At 35.2% G+C, this 27,283-nt stretch overlaps 1 protein-coding gene across 1 annotated transcript; it reads right to left on the bottom strand.

Moving 5' to 3' along the window:
• Positions 1-9,294: 9,294 nt before the first annotated feature.
• LOC145112227 (uncharacterized) lies at positions 9,295-10,401 on the bottom strand. Its single transcript, XM_079048421.1, has one exon. It carries the CDS (start codon positions 10,399-10,401, stop codon positions 9,295-9,297), a length of 1,107 nt encoding a protein of 368 aa, XP_078904547.1.
• Between the last annotated feature and the right edge of the window lie 16,882 nt (positions 10,402-27,283).

Here is a 27,283-nt window from a genome sequence, read left to right as displayed (position 1 = left end):
TACAAGTTCTATAACATGTATCATTATCATTATATACTTATAAAGGAAGCATTTTTCCTTTCACCACATTCATTTGAAACTCCCCAGACTTTTCAATTTCTTTCTAATAATAATTATAATTTGGTTAATTAGGTTAAATAAATATTTAACCTAAAGTGTAATCATATATAAACTAAATTTCAAAATTAAAATAATATCTTTACTTCTACTTATAAAGTTATGTTTTTTAACTTTTAACATATTATACTTAATTTATTAGTTTTAATATATTGTTGGATGTAAACCATTAGCATTTTAAAGATACAATTTTGGAACAATTTGTAAAAAATACTTAAATTATTAATTTAAATATAAAATTACATGGTCAACTTAAATATAAATGTTAGTTTAACTTAAACAACCCAAAGAATCTTTTATGAATATTTAAAAGTGATAAATTGTAGTGTCTCTCTAATAATGACTATAAGTTGGTTAATAAGCTTAAATAAATATCAAACCTAACGTGTAATTATAAATAAACTAAATTTCAATTTTAAAATAATATCTTTACTGTACTTATAAAGTTATGTCTTTAAATTTTAATATATTATACTTAATTTATTAGATTCAATATGTTGTTATATGTAAACCATTATTAGTTTAAAACTATAATTTTTGAATAGTTTGGACAAAATACTTCAATTGTTAACGTAAATATAACATTACAATGTTAAATTAAATATAAATTTCAGTTCCACTTAAAACACCAAATAATACTTTGTAAATAGTTAAAAGTGATAAATGCAAAAACTAAATTGTAATATCAATTTAACTAAAATATTTCCAAAACATATTTTTATAATCGTTACAGGTTTTCAAATAAGTAGCTTAAAATAACTTACATAACAATAGTTAAAAATAACTCAATATAAATGACTATATTGTTACCTTTAAAATCAAAAAATAATGTTTGATGTTTTAAATAATTATAATGATACAAATTAAAACATTAAGCAAATAAATTTTAAAAAATTAATTAACAATAACAACAACTATAAATAAAATTAAACCGTATATTATATTTAATTTTATAAATGTCTAACTTGCGGGTAGAAGTCATTCAAACGATTGAGATTATGAAGTTATAATAGATGTATATATTATCATATAATTCAAAATAATCAATATATTATATCAATTTAGAATACGAATTATTATATCAAATTTAACAACGACGTTATTGTTATATTTTAAAAAACATATATTTGTAAAGACTTCAACTATATAAGTGCTTCTGCGCATTACAATATCAACTAAAATATAAATTTCAGTTCCACTTAAAAAACCAAATAATATTTTGTAAATAGTTAAAAGTGATATATTGTAGTGATAAATGTAAAAACTAAATTGTACTCTCAAGTTAACTAAAATATTTCCTAAAGATATTTTTATAATCATTAAAAGTTTTCAAATAAGTAGCTTAAATTAACTTACAATAAGTAGCTTAAAAATAACTCTATATAAATGATTATATTGTTACTTTTAAAATCAAAAAATAATGTTTGATGTTTTAAATAATTATAATGATAGAAAATAAACATTAAGCAAATAAATTTTAAAAATTAATTAACAATAACAACAACTATAAATAACATTAAACCATACATTATATTTAAATTTATTTATTTGTAACTTACAGGTAGAAGTCATTCAAACGATTGAGATATGAAGTTATAATAAATGTATATATTATCATATAATTAAAAATAATCAATATATCATATCGATTTAGTATACAAATTATTATATCAAATTTAACAACAACGTTATTGTTATATTTAAAAAAAACATGTATTTGTAAAGACTTTAACTATATAGGTATTTCTGCGCAATGCGCGAACATTCGTCTAATCTATATATCTATATCTATATCTATCTATAGCTATATCTATATATCTATATCTATATATCTTATAAAGCTAGCATTTTCCTTGAACCTCATGCATTTGAAACTCCCAATACCACTTTTTCTTGAACCTCATGTATTTGAAACTCCCAATACCACTTTTTCTTGAACCTCATGTATTTGAAACTCCCAAGACTATTCAACTGACACAAATTACTTTATGATTAATTGAAATATTATGATTTGTAACTCTTAAAACTCTTCAAATCATGCTATTTAATTGATGAGTTAAATGAAATATTTAGCCTATATAAGAAATTTGTAGATTACATATTGCATGTATGTCAACACAAAAGGATAGATTATATTTATAGGGTTTGAAGAGTTATATGAGTGGTTCCATGGATGTAAGAAAGCAATTGCAACTTTTGAAAGTATAAATTCATGTAAACTCAAATTGGGTGCATGTAAAGTTTTAGATATTAACAAAGGTTCAAATATAGGTATGTTTGTAAAGGTATATTTGAGATCATTTTTTTAGTTTATGTGTTATGCATCTTTCTATAATCATAGGATGATGAGGTGTGATTGATAATTACTTCTCATGAGCTTTTGGTAAATCAACCATCAATCTATTTATAAGTTAGAGCGATTAACTTTGTTAACATGTATGTATCTTTATGTTGTCTCTCGCTTTTTTATGTTAATAAAATATATTTTATGTACAAGAGAATATTATTCAACATGTATTTTATGCTATGTATATACTATGTTAGTTTTTATCGTTTATTTTGTAAATAACATTGATGAAGGTTTTTATAATTGATTTTGATGAAAGGAGTTTACAATTATTATTCCAAATTGTTGGTGATAATGACGAATTAGAACGAACGATTTTTAATATGATATGACTTTATTGTTGAAAACCAATAATTATGTGTGTTATAAAAATGAATTCTTTATGTTCTACCAAAAGTTATATGGATGTACCTAATTTTAAATGTTTTTATAGTAATAAAAATAGATTATCTTATTACATTTGTCAATTTTCTTTTTTCCTATTCATTCTTTATCGTGAAGGAAAAGTAAATTAAATAAAATATTAATATTTTTATAAGAAAGTATAAGTGATCAAAATATACATCAAGTGTAACACTCATCCTCCCCTAACTCACTCTTAACATATTATGTTTAAGATTGGTCGCAGTACATAACAATTACTATAGTTTTGAAATTCAAATTACCGTTTTATTTGGACCATTCTTTCTCTTCCAATATTTCATAACTTTAAGGAAAAAAATGAAAGTACAATAAAAAAAAGTATGATAATTTTTTAAATATAATAATGAAAATTTTCAAATAAGTAGTTTTTAATTAGTAAAAAGTAATAATTTTTTAAAATAACGTACAACTAAAGAATAAACTATACTATATTAATAAATTATTGTTATTTGAAATAATAATAATAATAATAACAATAATAATAATAATAATAATATAGGAAATAAAAAATATTCAAATAAATTATTTATAAATTAGTTAAAATTAAGTATAGTTTAAAATAATTTTAAATCAAAAACATAATTCAATTTGATTCAAACACAATTTTATATATCTTTCTTATCGTATACTTAAAATTATTATAATATTAGTTACAACTTAGTAGAAAATTTATTATTTTAATGATAAATACTTATAATATTATTTTTATAACATATAATTGTTAATATTTATATTAAATTATTGGGTACAAATCAAGAGTTTGAAACTCTCACTACAACTCAATAGTTTTTTTTTATTTAAATGTAATTATGATTTCAAATTTAATGTAATTTTTCTTTATATTTTCCACTACATTTAAAAGTTTTTAAAACTTATGGTTATTAATGTGTAATGTTTTTTTTATTTTCCACTTATTTATTATACACATTGTAGCTATATTAGTAGTATATAAGTAAGTTTTGATTAAAAAAATCATATATGTTTAGAAAGATTTGTGATTCAAAATGAAAGAGTTGAAAAAAAAATAAGTTTTATAGTATCAATAGTTATTTCAACACAAATTTTTTATAACAATGTTTCTATATATCAAATGTACGTTGATTTCTAAATATTCATTTTGAATGATTTATAAGTGTTTAATATGTTTTGTTTGATGTAATTGTTATAATTTTGTAGTGTTTTTATTTTATTAAAGCTATAGTATTTTTCATACTATTTGTTATTTGTTTTATATGCACATCGACATACGTTTTATATATAATTTCTACAACTTAAAACGTTCTATAAAATCATCAAAAGTTGTAGTATTTATTTTTCCATACTACTTTGTTTTTATACATAGAATTCAATATATGTTTGATATATAATTTACATAACATAAAACGGTCTATAAAATCATGAATTAATATGGGAAATAACTAATGATATAAATTCATTAAAATTAATTAGACTAATATGTTAACTATAGAGTTTGTTTTGATATTGAATTTGGCTTTACATATATAAATATTAAATCAAAATTTGTTAAATGTTATTATTTTAATTAAATAATTATATTCATGCGCAATGCGCAGGGATTCGACTAGTATATACTTATAAAGGAAACATTTTTCCTTTCACCACATTCATTTGAAACTCCCATGACTTTTCAATTTCTTTCTAATAATGATTATAAGTTGGTTAATAAGATTTAATAAATATCAAACCTAAAGTGTAATCATATATAAACTAAATTTCATTATTAAAAGAATATCTTTAATTCTACTTATAAAGTTATGTTTTTTAACTTTTAACATATTATACTTATTTCAATATTAAAAGTGTAATCATATATAAACTAAATTTCAATATTAAAAGAATATCTTTAATTCTACTTATAAAGTTATGTTTTTTTAACTTTTAACATATTATACTTATTTTATTAGTTTTAGTATATTGTTGGATGTAAACCATTATCATTTTAAAGCTACAACTTTTGTACAATTTATATAAAATACTAAAATTATAATTTTGAATATGACATTAAATGATCAACTTAAATATAAATTTTAGTTTAACTTAAACAACCCAAAAATATTTTGTAGTTAAAAGTGATAAGTTGTAGTGTCTTTCTAATAATGATTATAAATTGGTTAATAAGGTTAAATAAATATCAAACCTAAAGTGTAATCTTAAATAAACTAAATTTCAATATTAAAATAATATTTTTACTTCTACTTATAAAGTTATGTCTTTAACTTTTAACATGTTATACTTAATTTATTTGATTTAATATGTTGTTGTATATAAACCATTATCAGTTTAATGCTACAACTTTTGAACAGTTTGGACAAAATACTTAAATTATTAATTTAAATATAACATTACACTATCAACTTAAATATAAATTTCAGTTCCACTTAAAAAACCCAATGAATATTTTGTGGATAGTTAAAAGTGATAAATTGTAGTGCTAAATGCAAAAACTAAATTATAATCTCAATTTAACTAAAATATTTCCTAAAGATATTTTTATAATAGTTAAAAGTTTTAAAATAAGTAGCTTCAAATAACTTACAATAACCATATTTAAAAATAACTCTATATAAATGATTATATTGTTACCTTTAAAAACAAAAAAAACAATGTTTGATGTTTTAAACATTATAATGATAGAAATTAAAACGTTAAACAAATACATTTTAAAAAACTAATTAACAATAACAACAACTATAAATAACATTAAACCATATATTATATTTAATTTTATTCATGAGTAACCCGCAGGTAGAAGTCATTCAATCGGTTGAGATTATGCAGTTATAATAGATGTATATATTATAATATAATTCAAAATAAATAATATATTATATCAATTTAGTATACGAATTATTATTTCAAATGTAACAACAACGTTATTATTATATTTAAAAAACATATATTAGTAAAATTTCAACTATATCGGCGTTTCTGCGCAACGCGCGGGCATACGCCTATAATATCGTTACCTTTAAAATCAAAAAACAATGTTTGATGTTTTAATTAATTATAATGATAGAAATTAAAACGTTAAACAAATAAATTTTAAAAAATTAATTAACAATAACAAGAACTATAAATAATATTAAACCATATATTATATTTAATTTTATTCATGAGTAACTCGCAGGTAGAAGTCATTCAAACGGTTGAGATTATGCAGTGATAATAGATGTATATATTATCATATAATTCAAAATAATCAATATATTATATCAATTTAGTATAGCAATTATTATATCAAATTTGAGAACAATGTTATTATTATATTTAAAAAAAACATATATTAGTAAAGATTTTAACTATATTGGTGTTTCTGAGCAACGCGCGGACATTCGCCTAGTAAATATATAAACCTATATATTTATGTGTACGTATGAGGTATAATGAAACTACCAAGTTTATAACTGTCTATACAGCCATATCACATTTGTAGTCGGAATGTATATGTTATTTTTATTAGTTGCATTATTTTAATAACATAACATATGTAAATATTGATGTTTTAAAATGACTTTCTTTACTTATAACATATAAGTATTTAAACAAATATTTCACGAGTTAGAAATGTGTTTACACAAAATAATGATATTTCATGTGTACTTTGTATGATAAATATTACTTAGTACACGTACTACCATTGTACAGACGAGGGCCAGCCATGAGATACCGGAGGACATAATCATTTTAGTAACTAAGTCATTCTGAAATCCAACAACCCAAGGGGCCCTGCAAACCAGATTCGTCGGACCGTAAGTAGTAGAGTAGTAATTAATATTTTTGTGTCATTTATATTGCATAAAAATGATGATGTTGTATGCATAAACAAAGCATTTTAGAAAATATATTACAAGCAGTAAATGTATCCCCCCCCCCCCCCCGAAAATAAGTAGAAATGGGGTCGTAACACTCACCTTAAAGTGCGGTTGTCGGGTCGTTTCCAGTATTAGACGCGAGAAGCAGGGACGTGTTGCCGTGAACACGAAACTCTGAGATAAATTTAGTTTCCTAGGAAAATTTAATATAAATTAATATTTGGAGGGCTATTTCTTAATTTAACTAAAACGTAGGACCCATTTACTAATTTAAATAAATGAACTAGGACCAAAATTACTAGTCATTTCCAACTAAGGGGCTGTTTTGTACATTTGGTATAAGAGTTTGGGGTCTTAGGACTTGTTTTGTAAAGACTTTCTCAAGGAGGGGGCAGGGAATTATTTTGGAAATGAAGTTTGAAAGGTTTGGACCACTTTTTGGAGAAATTTTTGAGAGGGGTTAGGTTTTGATTAAATTAAAATGGAGTTTGAGGTTTATTTGGGTTTCTTCTCTTGAGAACGATCCCATGCACAAGACAAAACAAAAAAAAAAGACATATGGTCGGAGGCGGACCCAAAAGAAATTTAAACAGGGGGCAAAAAATTCAACTTGAAGCGGCGGTTTGAAGATGTACACAAAAAAAAATGAGAATTTGATAATTGATGGAATTTCTGGTTGCAACTTATTGAAACAAGACAAATCAAATTATCTTACAAACAAGTATCTTCCAGCAACAATAAAACCACAGTTATTGTAGTAAACAAAACAGTCATTTTTTTAATATTATAATTACATAATGGACAACCACTTGTCTTTTCTAAGAGATCAAAAGAAACACAAACTAGGTAAATACAAATAAAGTAGTTACATTCAACAATGACCATCTAATAAACAATAACCTGTCATGTACTCGATAACTGGCAACGACGGGATCTCATGGTTTAAAATCTATTCAAATTGCTATCATTTGGAATCGTTTGAAAAATATCTTTCTCGATGTATGTAACAATCATTCAACCATTGGTCCCCAATTTTGTTGCGTAATCGAGTTTTCACAATCTTCATTGCTGAAAATGATCTTTCAACGTAACTGAAGCCGTTGAGATGGGTAAAACCAAAACTAGTTTGATCAGTCGATAAACCAAGTGGGAAAAGAAATTTTTCTTTGTCTCGACTAGCTTCATTGCAAGGTATCCAATGTTGGGTTAATCGGGTTTCGTTCACGGGTTACGGGTCGGTCAAGGATTAATGAGTTTGCATGTAGTTTTAATTTGGTTTATGTTGACTAGGTTTTAGTGGATAATAAAATGTGACTTGGTGTCATATAATTAGGTAAACGTGGTTTACCTTGTTACTTGGAAGTCTATTCATTAGTTTAGGAAGTTAGTTGTTTTATTCTATATATTGTAGAAGTTTTTATACTTCCCAGATGGGAATTTTCGTTGATGAAGTAATACAACCGAGAAAAGGTTCCAAAAATTAAGAGTGTGCATCTTCATTTCTTCTTTTCTATTTGGGTCTATACGTATCTGATTTCCAACAATTGGTATCAGAGCCTAGGGCTCGTGAAGAAGAACAAGGCTGTTTTGAGAGTCGACTTTTGAAGGGGAGGAGCCTTCGGGTGCGGGGCTGCCATCACATCGGAAGTCGGGTGGTTGGCAGTGACTTTTTGTTGCGGGGAGCAGAAAACTGAAGGCCTTATCGCACAAGGAGGTTCGAGACAGTAGAGGTTGTGAAGGTGCTCGGGTTTGTCAATGGTTAATGGCGGAGAAGGTGTTTCAGTTGGTGGGTTTCTTTGCCGACTGTCTTTATTTTTGGTGGTGTCTGACAAGATGGTGATTCCCGACGGTAGGTTGTAGGTATGTTACCGGAAAACAGAGAGAGTTACCGGAGATGCGTGAGAAAACGAACAGAAAAGATCCGTCAAAGCAGATGGCTTTGGGTTTGTTTCGTTTTGCAGGTGAAAGAAGACGGGAAAAGCAGATTTCTTTGTTTTCTTGATCGGTGGAAGAAGGCTCTCGTGTCACCGAAGTGTTATGCGCAAACGGGTTCTATGTGGTGACAAACAATAGCCGGGTATGGAAGACTTTGGACTTGACCGAGGTGAATGTTGGGTGTCCGAAAAAAGTCGTGATTGGGTGAGGACTTTGGACGTGACCGAGGTGAAGGTCGGGTGTCCGGGAAAGGTCGAAACTCGAGTTGGGCTAAGGTAACCAATTTCTCCTTCTTGAAAGATGAGAAAGAATCATCGGGGTTTAAGCAAGCCATACAAAGTAGCAATTCAGTAGTGGTTTCATTAAATCTACTTCTAAGTTCTTGAAGCACCCAATCTATCACATTTTAAATAAATCATTTTCATAATTATGAAGGTTCGTCACTTGCTGAGCTAGACGACGAGGCCTATCTCGAGCTACAAAGACATCATCCATATTTGGAATAGCAATACTATACTATTCACAAAATAAATAAACTTCTTTGACCAATGATTCCCACCCTTCATTTCTCGGTGTCATTAACCTTTGTTTTGAAATACCAACTAGTTCCATAGCATTCACTATATCTTGATCTTTCCTCTATAATGCCAATGATAACTTATTTGTAATTCCAAGTATACTTTTCATCAAGATCAACGCAAAAACAAAATCAAAAGATTGTGTCCAATCCAATAATATGACCGTTTCTGCCTTTTCTGCCTTTTGCTCAGAGCTCCCACAATCCTCAACAACATACTCAAGTACCTCAATTATAGAAGAAAATAAGATACCGATGTTCAACAATGTTACGTAATGAGATCCCCATCGTGTATCGGTTGCCCTTTGAAGAGTATATTCTTGATTTAACCCTTTACCAGTTTCAATTTCTCCAACATCTATTGCTTCTAGGATCTTCTCAGCTTGTTTCTCACGAAGCATATCTTTACGCTTACAAGAGGCTCCAACAACATCCACTAACTTACTAATCGTAGTGAAAAGCAAAGCAATATCAACATGATTCTTAGCTACAGCAACAAGGATCAGCCGGAGTTGATGTGCGAAACAATGTACATAAAATGCAGAGCTGTTATCCCTCAAAATTAGACTCTTGAGACCATTAAACTCACCTCGCATATTGCTAGCTCCATCGTAGCCTTGCCCACGAATCCACGACATAGTAAGCTTGTATGTTGCAAGTAATGAATCAATGGATGCTTTCAAGGACAAAGAGTTAGTATTTGGTACATGTACAATCCCAAGAAAGCGTTCAATCACGTAACCTTTTTTTTCTACATATCGAAGTACAAGTGCCATTTGTTCTTTTGTAGAGACATCACGACATTCATCAACCAAAATAGAAAAGTAGTCATCCCCAATATCTTCAGTTATAAGCTTACTAGTTTCAATTGCACAAGACGATGCTATATCTTTTTGGATTTTATGAGAGTACAACTTGTTGTTTTTTGGAGCATTTTGGAAGATTAATTTTCTTGTTTCTTCATTGTGGTCTGCCAAAAACTTCAACAACTCTCTAAAGTTCCGCTGATTACTTGAAAGTTCTGACTCGTCATGGCCCTGAAATGCTAAACCTTGATGTAGAAGGTATCGAACACAATCAACAGAAGTGAGTAATCGAGTCTTATACTCAATTTTGATTTGATCAGATTGCTTAACAAACGGATACGCAATGTGCTGATTTTGATTCATCAAGTCTTCACATTTTTGTTAGGCTTGATTGTGAGCACTCCCTGGACCACCAATATGAATTTTAAATCTTTCCGGCTTTTTCCGATTATTGAATCCTTCGGTTATGAAAGATTTTCCATCACTTGCTTCGACATCATCATCACATAAATAGCAATATAAGCAGAATGCAACATCTTCCGTCACGCTGTATTCTAACCAAGGTTTGTATAAATCCAAATCGAACCAACCACGAATAAATCTCCTTTCGTCTTACCAAAAGTTGTTTGACAGAACTTATGACCATGCGGTTGATAAGGACCTCTTTGTAAGTAGGCTCTTTGGATTTTCTCACTATCGTTAGGATTATATTTAGACATTCTTCTTCGAGTCCCAGGGTCGGCAAAAAGTTCATTTGAATTAATTTCTTGACAATTTCTTTTTGAACTTTGTCCCATGTTCGTAGTTTGTTCCAAATTTGGCGTTCTTTTTGAACTTTTCCCCATTTTTGTAATTTGTTCCAAAATTGGCCTTATTTTTGAGCTCTGCCCAATGTTTGTAGAAGTTCTAATAATAAACTTATCCATTTCCCCTATATTTATAATTACAAAGTATAAACCCTAATTAAAAGTAACACCCAAATAAGTGAATAATAATTGTATCAGAAATTCAGAATATATATATAAAGAAGATCAATCAAAGATTCTAAGGTAAATTATTTGAAAACTACGAACGTGGATGTGTGTATTGGGTATAGAAAGTGAAATCAATTAACAATTCAACATAATAAGATTCTAGGACATAATACCCAATTATTTGAAAATTAATAAAAAAGAAAGTATATGAATATGTGTCATGTGTACCTCGCATGAATGATGAATCAATGGGAAATCAAATCAAACACAAAACTCAAAAGTCAAAACTGTAAATGAAAGGAGCAAGCAGAATCAATTTGTTGTCGTGAAGACTAAAGGAGGCGTGCTTTCTTGTTTTTATTTACCTTTCTTATCTTTTGACTGCGTGAATAAAGTCGTCGATATTAAAACATTTAACCCTCCTTAATTTCCAATGTTTTTTTAAAAATTTCAAAGATATATTTTTAATAAAAAAAAAAATTGTTGCGGGGGCAGCTGTCCCCATTGCCCCCACTGTGAGTCCGCCTCTGCATATGGTCTTTTTCTTTTACGAACAAATTTAATTCGAAGAAAAATAATAATAATAAAAACGAGGTCGTGTACATGTTTAATTTAAATTGAAGGAGGATGAGGCTCCTCCTCTTCCTGCCTAGTGCTTGCATGAACGAACAACAAAACGAAAAACAAAAGAGAAAACGACGGGTCTTTTTAATTCCTTGGTTTGGCTCTTTGCGATCGACACAAAAAAATGGGAATGGGGACTTACGAAGTAGTAGTAGTAGCACAACAGAGGTGGTCGATGGTGGTGATCAAGAGCAGCTCTATATAGTGGCGGATCCAGAACTTCGGTGTAGTGGGACCATTTTGTATAAAAATTAATTAATACATAAATAATAGTAATTATATATTAACTTTTAACGTCATTTTTCTGATTTTTGGGCAAATTGGGTGCCAAAAATGTTAAAGTGGGGACCATATATGTAATTTTTTCTAAAAAAAACCTATTTTTTGCATATAGTATATGGTGGTACACCCTTTTAAGTGGGGGCAAACCACCCCACTAAAAGTGGTTGTATCCGCCACTGGCTCTATAGTGGCACGAGGCTGCCCGACAGCCTAGTGACTGCTTCTTTTTTACTTCTGTCGGTAGTGGTCATTGAAGGGAGGAGGGAAGAGGTAAGGCAGCAGGTTGAAGGGTTGCTTTGGGGCTGTTGGGTCACCGGAAGGAGGGAGAAGGAGTAGTAAAGTGGTGGTGTTCAGTGGCGGGACAAAACGGAATTAGGGTGATCCAAGAGCAAGAGAAGTAGCGAGAAGGAAGGGGAAGTTGCTGAGTTTTGGTGTGTTCAAATGAGGAGAGTGATGGTCCGTTTTATAGCCATGGAAGCTTGTTGTAACATCCACAAAATACGGTCCAGAAATTTCGTTTAAAAGCATTTAATAAAAACCAATAATTCATCAAACAACATAATAAAATCATAAGTCATGTATCTCAAACATCATATCAAATACTGTATAAAAATAATTTATCAAATTATCAGAGTAAATCATCCCAGGCTAAAAGTTGTGGTGTGTGCCATGCAATCATCCCGAGCTCTTCCCCTGGCTAGTGGAAGTACCTGAAACCAAAACTGAAAACTATAAGCACAAAGCTTAGTGATTCTCTCCAATCTACCACATTCCATACACATAATCACATAACCACATACATTCGGTCTAGCCCGCTACATCGGGCCCCGCCTGGCATCGAGCCCCGCTCGGTATACAGATCTGTTTCTACTAGGCCCCGTCTGTCTATGGGACCCGCCCGCTATGTACATACAAACATATAATCATAATCAAACTAGTACATAACATAAAATCGCTACACTATAACTGCTAGTCTCAAGGCCCCGCCTATCTTAGGCCCCGCCCCTACTCTACTAATAATGAGATACGGAACCCCGTCCACACTCGGCTAGTGATGAGATACGGGACCCCGCCCACATTCATCTCCCTACCAGGCACATACAAGTATCACAAAGACAACAAGTATAAATAAACATGCATTCCTTCCTCAGGTACCACTTGGCATCGAACCGTAGTTCGGAAACATAAATATGAACCTTCCTCGGGCCTCACCAGCAATCGGACCAAAATCCGGAACATATAAACTACATCGAGCTAACCCCGGCATCAGATCTAAATCCGGTATACACTAACATACATAAACGTGCCGAGATTGGTGCCTTCAACCCGTTCCTACTGGAGAAAACTCACCTCGCAAAGCTGAATGTAGAATCCCACGGATAAACCTCTGGCTGCTAGTTGGTAGATCCCCGAACTGCTGATCTCTTGACTCCCCGAGCTACTAATCATCAGAATAACACTCAGTCAAAAACAATAATCCTTCTTAGGTTAAAATTACCATTTTACCCCTGATCTAATTTGGTCCATGACCTAGGCCCAAATCCATAACATGAAAGGCCCAATACTAGGTTGATTTCCCAAGCCCACTAATGACCCATTAATGGACCAAATTTCTAAATTGGGCCCAAACCCTTACATGGGCCTTTCCCTAAAGCCCATTTACTTTTCTGAACTAATGATTTTCCGATGGCCCAAAGGTCCAAGCCCATTGGGCCCAATCAAGGCCTAACTACATTGGGCCCACTGAGGCCAAATTCATCATCCAAGGCCCATTAGGGCAAGCCTAGCAAGGCAAGCCCAACCAGAAGTCCATTACTCTAAAATCCTTAGCCCATTATGAGCCCAAACCAAAAGACAAGTCCAATATCAAGCTAGCCCACAATCAAAGAGTCCAAAACTTCCACAGGGGCTGCTCACATCGTGAGGGCATGGTTTCAGTCCAGGAACTTCCTTGAATAGGTGCTCACGTCGTGAGGCTTCATTCCTCACGTCGTGAGTACATATCTGACCAAAATTGAGCATTAAGCTCCTAATCCATTAAGCCTTAACATGGGACAGTCTAGAGGGTCTTACTTGACCCCAAGGGCCATAAAAATCGAACCTTTTCAGTCACATATGTCCAATACATGACTTAAACACCAACTTGGGTCAAAATGAAGTAAAAAGGTCCAAGACTCAAACTTGGAGTCCAAAACCATGACCAAAATCCAGAGCTGAGACTTATAAGGATTAAGGTATCACCATGATCCATAAAGTTGCCAACTTTATGGATTCCATGCATGCTAACCAACATTACAAGCCATAAAATGCATGGAAACTTAGATCTAGCAAGCAAGGAAAGGAAAGGTATGAGCTTGAGGACTTACAAAGGTCCAAAAGCTCCACAACTAGTTGATGATGAAGCCAAGAAGCTAACCAATGCACCACCAATTATCTTCTTCTCCTTAATGAGCTTCAAAGCCTCCTAAATCTCTTGAATAACACCAAAATGACCAAGAACTTCAATGGGGGCTGAGATTAAGGTTTCCAGAGGTCTTGGGAGTTAAAGAGGCTGACGAGGAGCAACCATAATCATCTCTTACCTTTAAATACCTGAAAATAAGGGTTTTGGTCCATCAGGTGAGTCTCACGTCATGAGCACTTCATGCTCACGTCGTGAGCCTTAAATGAGCTCGCTCAACAAGTCAACGATCACTCACCCGAACCACTCTAACTTCAAACGGCCATAACTTGTTCGTTTCAACTCCGTTTTTGACGTTCTTTATATCCAAAGAAAGGTGGCGAGAATCTCTACACATCTATCAACTTATCCTCACCTCAAAACCTTCCAAACGAAAATCTAAAATTCATATAGAACTCGAACTGCCACTTTACCGATATACCCCTTGGCTCCAAGACACAACCCAAACTCCCGGATCACGTCAATTACATCGTCCGTACCTAAATAGGTCTAGATCTCTCTCTTCCAAAGGACCTAAGCCTTATGATAACCCATCTTCAGGCCACATTCCCGAATTAGGAAAACGATTCGGAACAGGGCGTTACAGTTGTAGTCTCATGCAAACCCCATGCTTGATTAGCTAGTCAAGGACACCATGCTTAGTACTTGTGGTGGAGTGTTGGGAAAAGAGGGATGTGAGGAAGGAAATGAGGGGTTTAGACGTGTGTGAGAGGGTCCTAGGGGACTGCTCATGGCTGATCAAATGAAGTGGGGCCCACCAAAGTGGCTAAATCTAGAATTACATGCCCTATAATGCTCCTCAACTTGTGTACCAGGTTTGGGGCATTTAATATTTTTTTCGAATATGTCGTTCGATAGAGTTAATTTCAAGGATTCCAAAAACTCAAACGGATTAATTTTTGGAGTTACGAAACTCCGGGAAATCGCATTTAAAGTTTTGCGTCTAAATAGTCCTAAAGTCTGTTTTTTGCGACTTTTGTGAGTAGTTTTGCTAAAAATATTTTAAGTGTGAAGATAAATAATACACTATAACCTGAGTTCAAAAACGCTCTCAGAAATCCCGTCTGTAAAGCGTAAGTGCCTCAACGGATCGACTCAGTTTTACGCGATTAAAGAAAACCAATGTTTTACTGTCCGTTTTCTTAAAACTGTCGTATCTTTTGCTTACGAAGTTCGTTTTGGACGTTCTTTATATTTTCGGAAATAGGGGAACATGTACTATGAGACTAGAATAATTACTTCACTTAAAATGACTTTTTATGAATTTTCAGTTTTTCAGGCGTATTTCTAAGGTTACTCTGGACTCGACGAGTTGGAGGCCCAACTCGTCGAGTAGACTCGACTTATTGCGGGGGGTTTTAGTGATCTACTCGACGAGTCGGAAGACAGACTCGACGAGTAGGAGCTATCTGGACAAAACCCTAATGTTTAGGGTTTGCACCCTATTTAAACACTTTATCTCGCCCCAAACCAGCCTCCATCACCCTCCCAACTCAGAGAAACCCTAGATTGAAACCCTAAACCCGTATTGAGTGTTTTTGAGCTTTTTGGTGCTTTTATGTGTGTGTTTGAAGTTAAAGAAGAAGAAGAAAGCCTGGAAGTTCAAGTAGAAGCAAGGAGATCCGGAAGTTTTACTGCATTATCAGCTCATTCAAGGTAAAAAGCTGGAACCTTGACCATCTATCTCTTAGATTTTGATTTGGGGCCATTTCTACCCCTTTTATGAGTTTAGAGAAGCTAAAATCATATTTTAAGGTTGTGCTTGGAGATGTACTTCGGATCTGGAGTTATTAGGGGTCCTTATGGCATAAAGGTGCCATCTTTGTTGCCATAAGCACCCCATGCATCTTGTAGACCCCTTTTTATGACTTTTTGAGCCAAAAGCCCCATGCATGCGTATCAAGTTTATAGCTTTACGTATAAAATGGGCCATAGGAGGCAGATCTATGGTTTTGATGTGTTAAGACCCATTATAATGGACTGTATAGTTTTGGACAATAAGGGACTCGGCGAGTTGTTCTTGGGACTCGGCGAGTCGGGCTGCATTTTCCACCAATACCTTTCTGTTTATGGATCAGATGTTAAGTTCGAAGGTTCCCCAGTTGTTTAGGTTCATTAAGGACCTGGAAATTATAGGACTCGGCGAGTGCATGAACAGACTCGGCGATTTCAAGGCAATGTCCCAGCCACATGAAGACGGACTCGGCGAGTTGAACTCAGCGAGTCATAGTCTGAACACTGTCACACCCCCAAACCGGAACGGCGGAATTGTTCGAGGGTGGATGACTTTATATGTAGTGTCACAACAATTCCATCATAGTAATCAAAGTAAACACAACCATTACATTAAGATATGAATATTTTACATCTGTTTGCTTCATTGTTTGTGTACATCAAAAGTATAACAAAATATGTAAAAGACGTGTCTCTATACGCTCCGCCTTCTCAAAAGTCTGCAGGAGTACCTGTCTACTGATTTCCTGAGAATACAAGCGGTTTTGAAATAGTATCAGCATAAAGCTAGTGAGCTCATAAAATGTTATTAGTAATGAAAACCTGTCAATGAACCTGTAAAATGTATGCATGTTTCCCAAGAAAATCTTATATTTTCTAACATGTATGTTCGTTATTGTGTTCTAATTGAAAACCCTGGCTACCACCAGTATGTATAGTATGTTCTGTTTGAAAACCCTGGCTACCACCAGTATGTATGGTATATTCTGTTTGAAAACCCTGGCTACCACCAGTATATATAGTATGTTCTGTTTTAAGACCCTGGCTACCACCAATATGTATAGTATGTTCTGTTTGAAAACCCTGGCTACCACCAATTAGTATAGTACTTTTATTATTTAAAATAAAACCATGTATTGTATCCCTGGAATCCTCCAGTGCGATGTATAGTAGTTCTATTAATTAAAATAAAACAAATGAAGAATGAAATCCCGTAAACAAAGGTTAGTTTATACTATTGTGAGTCGTATAACCATGCTAGATATGATGATGACCTTAGCGACGTTCTTCCGGCGTCGTAATGTTTGATATTTGTCACCCCAGGCATGTCTGCCTAACTGTAGCTAGCAGTTTAGGTGTGGGACTTTCAGTCCCGAATAGATCTATTCACAAATCTCACGCTCTCCCTCCAGGAGACTTTGGTTACACTAAACGTAGAGGATTTTACCAGTACCCCTAAGGGTACAATTGAAGAGTTGTCTCACAATCCTGTATTAACTAGTTTACGTGTAGTTTTGTATCGTTTTCTCATATTTGAAACCATTTGTATACTTGGTAGAGTATTAATAATTATTTGGTATTATACTCTTGTTATTCGAATGTAATAATGAATATCATAAACTAAAGCTGTCATAGTTTATATGTTTCTTCATGTATATAGTTTGAATCAGTAAAAAAAACTGTGTAATGAATTCCCCAAACTATACCCATTATAGTTTGCATGTAATGTTATGCACTTGGTTCGTGATTTGTTTTGAAAACTATGAAATTATGATTTCAAGTTGGAAGCATCCCTTATGCTCAACAATTTACAAAAGTGATAAAATATCTAAATATTTTATAAATGTGGAAATCATTTGACTGTATCAATTGCATAAGTTTTTAAACTTGTTGAAATCCATTTGTATTAATTCACAAAATCATTTGTGTTTGGCTTGTATTCCTCCCCTTGAAAAAACTAAAAACCATAAAAGCGTAGGGGTATGAACTCACCGTTGGTTGCGTGGAATGTCGAACAATGAAACTGGAAATGAAGACCCTCGGGTTGATGTACGCGGAACTCAATGGGATCCTAATCAACAATTAAATACATGATTGTATTTTATTAGCGAAACCATTTATTATAGTGTTGGGAAAACACTTGTTATTGGTTTAGGAATGTTACCAAGACTCGATCGAGGTGGAAAAGTGGGTTTGCGACCCAGATTCACGGTGTGAAGGAGTTTGCGGCCGTGAAGGGGTTTTACGGCCATGAACTGTTTACGGTCGTGAACAGCCTCTTGAAAGGTTTACGGTCGTGAACTATGTTCTTGAAGGAATTATGAATTTTTAACGGGTGTACGGCCGTAAACTCAAGAACAATGATGTTGGATTCGATGAAAAACACGTTTTAGATGCTCCAAAACAACCTCCAAAGGTGATTGTTGATGATTTTCGGAAGAAAAGATGGTGTTTTTGGTGTTTACGGTTGAGAGGCTTGAGAGAGAATGAGGGAGTTTTCGGCCAGAAAAGTGTAAATGAGGGGTAGATGCTCATATTTATAGGGGGTTCCATGGTCGGTGGTAGGGGGCCACCTGTCACTAGCCGTAAACGGGTGTACGACCGTGAACATCACTCAGGCTGAAAACTTTTGATTTTTCAAAGAAAATTCGGGCTTTTCGTGCGATTTGGTTCCGACTCGTATATAAAATTCAATTATATATAACTAAATGATTTTCCAAACCAAAGGAATTTGACGGAAACCTAATAAAATTCAAATTTTATTAACGAAAATCGGCTAACGGTAACGGAAAAAGGTTCGGGTTGTCACATCATCCCCCCGATAGAGGGAATTTCGTCCCAAAATTCAAACATAGAATACAAATCATGGACTCAAAAAAAGATGAGGATGTTTCTGTTTCATTTGATCATCGCGCTCCCAAGTGAATTCAAGTCCCCGCATGGCATTCCAGCGGACCTTCATTATCGGTATGCGACTTTGTTTCGTTCGTTTGATTTCCCGATCCATGATTTCGACCGGTTCTTCCACGAAGTTAGGTTCTTGTTGATCTCGATCTCATCAAGAGGGATCACAAGGGTTTCTTCAGGTAAACACTTTTTAAGGTTCGAGACGTGGAAGACGGGATGAATATTGTTAAGCTCTCGGGGTAAACAAAGTTTGTATGCTACGGGACCGATCCTAGCAAGGATCTTGAATGGTCCTATGTATCTCGGATTCAGCTTTCCACGCTTTCCAAAGCGTATCATGCCTTTCCAGGGTGAGACCTTCAATAGAACACGGTCGCCAACCTAGAATTTTAAGGGTTTTCGTCTCTTATCGGCGTAACTCTTTTGTCTATCTCTCGAAGCCTTTAGTCTTTCCTGGATATGTACGATCTTTTCTGTGGTTTCACGGATAATTTATGGGCCGGTGAGAGTGCTGTCGGGGACTTGCCCCTTGGCTAGCTGCGTGTCGCCCACCTCATCCCAGCACAGAGGGGATCTGCACTTACGGCCATAAAGGGCTTCAAACAGTGCAGCCTTGATACTGGTATGATAACTGTTGCTGTAGGAGAATTCGACCAAGGGAAAATGGGTGTCCCATGACTTACCAAAGTCTATAACACATGCTCTCAACATGTCTTCCAAGGTCTGAATGGTTCTCTGACTCTGCCCATCGGTTTGCGGATGGTAAGCTGTGCTCATATCCAGCTTAGTTCCAAGAGCTTTCTGCAGTGACTGCCAAAATCTCGAGGTGAATCTGCTATCCCGATCGGAGATAATGGACACAGGCACACCATGCAGACGAACTATCTCTTGAATGTATATCTGAGTCAGTCTCTCCATCTTGAAGGTTTCTTTGATTGGCAGGAAGTGGGCGGATTTGGTCAATCGGTCGACAATTACCCATATGGTATCGTACCCACTCGGAGATTTGGGTAATTTAGTGATAAAATACATCGTAATCCTTTCCCACTTCCACTCAAGTATTTCTGGCTGCTGAAGTAGACCTGAGGGCTTTTGATATTCCACTTTCACCTTGGCACAAGTCAAGCACTTGCCCACGAAAGTAGCGATCTCTGCTTTCATGTTTGGCCACCTATAAAGCTTTTTGAGATCCAGGTACATCTTATCCGAACCTGGGTGAACGGAGTATCGAGTCTTATGAGCTTCGCTCATGACAACTTCTCTGTAACCACTGAACTTTGGGGTCCAGATCTGGTTCATGAAATAATACTCCGTCTCCCTTGATCTCTAAGTTCTTTTCCATTCCCCTCAAGGCTTCATCCGACCTGTTCTCTGGTTTCAAGGCTTCCAACTGAGCCTCTCTGATCTGAGCGGATAAATGGGAATGGATTGTCATTGTCAGTGCCTTCACTCTACGACCTGAATACTCTTTTCGGCTGAGGGTGTCGGCTACCACATTGGCCTTTCCTGGATGATAGCGTATCTCACACTCATAATCATTGAGTAGCTCCACCCATCGCCGTTGTCTCATGTTCAACTCTTTTTGATCAAAAATATGTTGTAGGCTCTTCTGGTCAGTGAAGACAGTGCACTTGGTTCCGTAGAGATAATGTCTCCATATTTTTAATGTGAAGACCACTGCTCCCAACTCCAGGTCGTGAGTTGTATAATTGACTTCGTGTGCTTTCCACCTGACTTGAGGCATAAGCAATGACCTTTCCTCACTGCATGAGCCCACAGCCTAGGCGCTGATTGGATGCATCACAATAGACAATGAAGTCCTCCGTCCCTTTGAGCAGAGACAGTATAGGTGTGGTACACAAGGCCTACTTCAATGTTTGGAATGCAGCGTCTTGCTTTTCTCCCCAACTAAAGGGTACACCTTTCTGAGTCAGGGTGGTCAGAGGCTTTGCAATTCTGGAGAAATTTTGGATAAACCTGCGATAATAGCCAGCTAGGCTCAAGAATTGACGGATTTCTGTGGGCATCTTCGGTGCCGACCAATTATCTATCGCTTTGATCTTGGAAGGGTCCACGTGTATTCCTTCCTTGCTAACCACGTGACCGAGAAAAGTTACTTTTCAGATCCAGAATTAGCACTTAGAGAATTTTGCATATAGCTTCTCCTCCCTTAGAGTTTCTAGCATTAGCCTCAAGTGCTGACTATGATCTTTCTAGCTTCGGGAATAGACAAGTATATCATCAATGAACACTATCACGAACTTGTCTAGAAAGGGCGGCACACCCAATTCATCAGATCCATGAATACCGCCGGTGCGTTGGTTAGACCAAAGGGCATCACCACAAACTCATAGTGACCATATCGAGTCCGGAATGTTGTCTTAGGAACATCACCCTCATGGACTCGTAGCTGATGGTACCCTGATCTTAGGTCTATTTTCGAGAAATAGTTGGCTCCCTGAAGTTGATCGAAGAGACCGTCGATTCGGGGAAGGGGATAACGATTCTTGATGGTTAGCTTGTTTAGTTCATGATAATCTATACACATCTGAAAGGATCCATCCTTCTTTTTCACAAATAGGGTCGGGGCTCCCCAGGGTGAAGAACTCGGTCTGATGAATCCCTTGTTGAGTAGCTCATTGAGCTGGCTAGATAACTCTTGCATTTCTGCCGGCGCTAGACGGTATAGGGATTTAGCTACGGGGGTAGCTCCGGGGATTAAGTCGATTCGGAACTCGACTTGGCGCTCGGAAGGGATTCCGGGAAGCTCTTCGGGAAAGACATCAGGAAAGTTGCAGACTTCGGGGATGCTCTCGAGGTGTTTAACTTCTTGCTTTTCATTAACGACATGGGCTAGGAATGCATGGCACTCCTTTCGCAGATATTTCTGGGCTTTGATGCGTGAAATGATACGGAGGTTTTGAGCTGAGTTTATCACTATAAATAATGAGGGCTTCGCCAGAGGGAAGATTGAGGCGAATGGCTTTTTCATAACAAAGGATATCAGCACGATTGGGGCTTAACCAATCCATGCCAATGATGATGTCGAAGCTTTTTATGGAAACCGACATAAGGTCGATTGGAAAGGAATGGTCGTTTAGGGTAAGGGTACAGGCTATGAATATGTCACTAGTGCTCTCTTTCTTTCCGTTCGCCATCTCAACGGTGAATGTTTCGGTTAAGGGCTGGGGTTTATGCTTGAGAAGATGCTTGAATGCATGACTAACAAAACTTCTCTCCGCACCAGAATCGAAAACAATGCATGCATAAGAGTTGTCAAGGAGGAACGTACCCGTAACAACGGTGGGATCAGCAACTACTTCCTCTTGACCCATAGCTAGCACTCTCCCTGTGTTACCAGCTGTTGTTGCCTTGGTACAATTTCTCTTGAAGTGCCTGATCTCCCCACATCCATAATAGGCTTGACCAACGCCCGCTCCAGGAGCCTGATTGGCTGGTTGGTCTGGTGTCTTGCAAACTCGAGTTGTGTGCCCCTTCTTTCCATAACTGTTGCACAACATTTCACGGCATGGACCGTGATGATGATAGTTGCACTTGTCGCACCAAGGAAGGGTACCGGCATATCTACTGGTAGGTGCTTGAGCTGCAGGGACGGCGGTGGGAGTGGTAGCAGCATGAACTGCCACTACTTGTTGTTTCCTGGAGGGCTCCTGCAAAGACTGGCCCTTACGCTTATTCCAAAACTTTTTCTTCCCACCACCCGCCTTTTGAGGTTCGGCAACGGCTGCCACTGCATAAAGATCAACCCCGCGATCTATGAGAGTTTGCACTAAACACTTGGCGCTGTCGAATGTGTGAGGTTTAGCAGCCAAACCATTTCCTTGAGTTGGGGGCGTTAATCCCAAAATGTACCTGTCTATCTTTTTGCTTTCCGGGGTGACCATTCCCGGATAGAGAAGAGCCAGATCACAGAATCTAGCTATATAGGTGGCAATGTCGGAACCCTTCATCTTCAGGTTCCAAAGCTCGTGCTCCAACTTATGCATTTCGCCCCTTGGGCAGTACTCAGTAAGCATAAGTTCCTTTAAACTCTCCCAACCCATGGAATTAGCTACGGGTAGGGTTAGGGATTTGACTCGGCTATTATACCAAGTCATGGATCTATTGGTGAAGGTGCAGGAGGCGAACTTCACTTTGTTTGCTTCGGAGCACGCACAGATCTCAAAGACCGATTCGATCTTCTCGATCCATTGGGTTAGGGCAATGGCACCTCCATTGCCGTCGAAGGATTTGGGCTTCACATTTATAATGTCTTTATAGGAACACTCCTTCTGGTGTCCCTGACCTCCATCAAGATTAAGGGGATGGGTACCACTTCCCGACCCGCTAGAGCCGCCAGAATTAATCTGCGACATCGCGGCAGCCACAGCGGCTATAACAGTTGCCTGGAGCATGGCAGGACCGAAATGAGGAGGTGGTGGCGTTGGATCCGTCGGGGGATTGTTGTGCTTTCTGTTGGGTCTTTTCTTCGGAGGCATCTTGTTCTAAAAATAATCTGGAAGAAGAGGATGGTAATTCCCCTAGATTTTTGAATCAAGAGATATGAAACAAGATATATCTCAGCCTGAAAGATAAAGTGTTCTACTAAGCGATAAACAAGGAAATGTTACTAATGCAAGTAAACTATTGCTAGGAAGAAATAAGTAGCAACACTTGGAATGAGTCTCTACACTGTATTCGGCTCTAGCTAAAATACCCCTATAGTTTTTTTATGTTGTATGCTATGTTCTATCGATATCTTGTTGTATATAGCTAGGTAAGTTTTAGGCCTTCTGGAACACCAGTGTCACTCCCAAACACATGTTGGTCATGTCTCAAATAAATATAGTTGATCAGACTATATTGACCCCAGACATGATTACATATCTATCCAGGTTTAACCGCAGTGTCCAACATCCAAATACTTTTGTTTTGTTCTACTTATGATACTGTTTCTGGTACGTATGCATGCTTGTATATTTCATATAAAATACTTATATTTTTAAAAGTATACTTTTAGTTCAGAGCACTTCGGCCCCTTAGTGTTTATATTTGTATACCATGTAAGGTTCGGTATACTTAGTTCACTATAAACAATAGCTCTGATACCAATCTGTCACACCCCCAAACCGGAACTGCGGAAACGCTCAGGGGTGGATGACTTCATATGTAGTATCACAACAATTGCATCATAGTAATCAAAGTAAACACAACCATTACATTAATATATGAATATTTTACATCTGTTTGCTTTATTGTTTGTGTACATCAAAAAAGTATAACAAAATATGTAAAAGACGTGTCTCTATACGCTCCGCCTTCTCAAAAGTATGTAGGAGTAACTGTCTACTGATTTCCTGAGAATACAAGCGGTTTTGAAATAGTATCAGCATAAAGCTGGTGAGTTCATAAAATGTTTTTGGTAATGAAAACATGTCAATGAACCTGTAAAATGTATGCATGTTTCCCAAGAAAATCCAAAATTTTCTAACATGTATGTTCGCTATTGTGTTCTAATTGAAAACCCTGGCTACCATCAGTATGTATAGTATGTTCTGTTTGAAAACCCTGGCTACCACCAGTATGTATAGTATATTCTGTTTGAAAACCCTGGCTACCACCAGTATGTATAGTATGTTCTGTTTGAAGACCCTGGCTACCACCAGTATGTATAGTATGTTCTATTTGAAAACCCTGGCTACCACCAATATGTATAGTAGTTTTATTATTTAAAATAAAACCATGTATTGTATCCATGGAATCCTCCAGTGCGATGTATAGTAGTTCTATTAATTAAAATAAAACTAATGAAGAATGAAATCTCGTAAACAAAGGTTAGTTTATACTATTGTGAGTCGTATAACCATGCTAGATATGATGATGACCTCAGCGACGTTCTTCAGGCGTCATAATGTTTGATATTTGTCACCCCAGGCATGCCTGCCTAACTGTAGCTAGCAGTTTAGGTGTGGGATTGTCAGTCCCGAATAGATCTATTCACAAATCTCATGCTCTCCCTCCAGGATACTCTGGTTACACTAAACGTTGAGGATTTTACCAGTACCCCGAAGGGTACAATTGAAGAGTTGTCTCACAATCCTGTATTAACTAGTTTACATGTAGTTTTATATCGTTTTCTCGTATTTGAAACTGTTTGTATACTTGGTAGAGTATTAATAATTATACTTAATAGTTATTGGTATTATACTCTTGTTATCCGAATGTAATAATGAATATCATAAACTAAAGTTGTCATAGTTTATATGTTTGTTCATGTATATAGTTTGAATCGGTAAAAAAAAACTGTGCAATGAATTCCCCAAACTATACCCATTATAGTTTGTCTGTAATGTTATGCACTTGGTGTTGGATTAGTGTCTAAGGCTGTAACTATATTTGGTAAGTACTTGACCCGGTTATGCATGGTCCTTTTGGGTTGCCTTCACCATAGCAACTTGACAGGATGATTTGTTAAGAGAAAAGAGGTATTATTAATATATTATAAGAATAATATATATTTAAGGAATAATAATATTATTTGATTAATATAAGTCATATATTAATTGAGAATTAATTTGGTGACTTAAAGAGGTTAATTGAATAAAGGGCATAAACTGTCAAATGTGTGATAGTTGTATTTTGGGCTATGTATCCTTATGGATATTGGGGTGGACGAAATTTAGGGTTTGGGAACCTTAAATTCGTCCAAGCCTTGTATCTAGAAGGATCTTGGATTGCTTAGGGCCTAAGTCATTCAATTAGGGTTAAAGGAGAAACCCTAATAGCTCATAGTATAAATAGAACCCTTGGGGTGGAGAAATCGACACTCTTGCAAGCCAAGGAACCCTAGGGCCGATTTCTATCCCTCCTCCCTCTCTCTCAAGATCATCTTCTTGCTAGTTGGTGTTTGTAAGCCATTAGAGGAGTGACAATTGTGACTCTAAGCTCCAAGAAGAAGACGTATCAAGCAAGTAATTCAAGGTATTTTTTCAGATCTGATTTCATATGATTAGATTCAATATATTACATTAGATCTAGTATTGCAAGTCTTGGATTCAATGCATGTTCAATTAGAGAAACCTAGATCCAAGCAATTAGGGTTTGCATGTGCACATAGGAAAGTTCTTATGGCTCAAACCCATCAGTGGTATCAGAGCTTTGATTGTTTTCTATTGAATTGATGCATTGGTTGATTGCTTGTTGCTTGAAAAATTTGATTTTGTGATTCTGACTGCTGTACTCGGCGAGTAGCTCCAACTCGGCGAGTCTATAGAGGTACTCGGCGAGTTCGAGCGTCAGAAGGAGGAAGTTTCGGGATTTCTTGCTGTTTTACTTGAGGATACTTGCCTTAACTGTTTTGGGTCATTAAAATCCGATTTTAATCATATATATGAGTATATTCTTGACCTAACAAAAGATAATTACCAATTAGTTGAATAATAATTTCCTTATATGATAATTGTTGATTATTTGAATTGAATTGGTAAATTGTTTTGCAAGTAACATTAAATAAGATCAAATTGAGATAATCTAATTAGATGATTTATATTATTTTCTATTTGATCCTTATGCTTTGAAAAAGTTCAAGACTTGTCCTCAAGCTTTGAAATTTTAAATTTTGTGATTAAAAGTTTAATTTGGATAATTTTAAATTTCAATCCCTAGAATTTTACAAGTTTAAAATTCAACCCTATACTATTATATTATTAGAAGCTTAATATATATATATATATATATATATATATATATATATATATATATATATATATATATATATATATATATGTATGATTTACAATGCTAGTCTTACCGTTAGTAGGCCTCATTCACGAAGCCAGTCTATAAGGTGGGTATAAGGTTGCTGCCTATAAAATGGCGCTTAATGGGTGTACATTCACACCCACCGCTTGCTTGACTGGTGGAGGGTCGTTAGCCGAACGGGTAGGATAGGGCAAACCTCCTCTCATTAATAAGTATAATGAATCTATATAAAGTAACTAAACATGTTTTATAAAATTCCCAATCTTAGTTACTTTAGGAAAAGTGAATTGATGCAATCCCATGAAATTACACTTTGTACCCTCGCTAAGACATTAATGGAGCGCGTTTGGTTAACCGGCACATTAATTGGGTTCTAAGAAAAGGTGACAAAGGATGACTCATCGTTCGTTATAGTTCAATGGAGCGTGTGTGGTTAACCAGCACATTGAATAGGTAACTGTAACAGTGAGGGCACCATGTACATTTGCATGGTTATTCACAC

Source organism: Lactuca virosa, chromosome 5, assembly GCF_052849685.1.
Source record: "Lactuca virosa cultivar CGN04683 chromosome 5, Lactuca_virosa_CGN04683_v6, whole genome shotgun sequence".
NCBI classification, from domain to species: Eukaryota; Viridiplantae; Streptophyta; class Magnoliopsida; order Asterales; family Asteraceae; genus Lactuca; species Lactuca virosa.
Note: the sequence above shows the minus strand (reverse complement) of the source record. Positions and strands in the feature narration are given on the sequence as shown.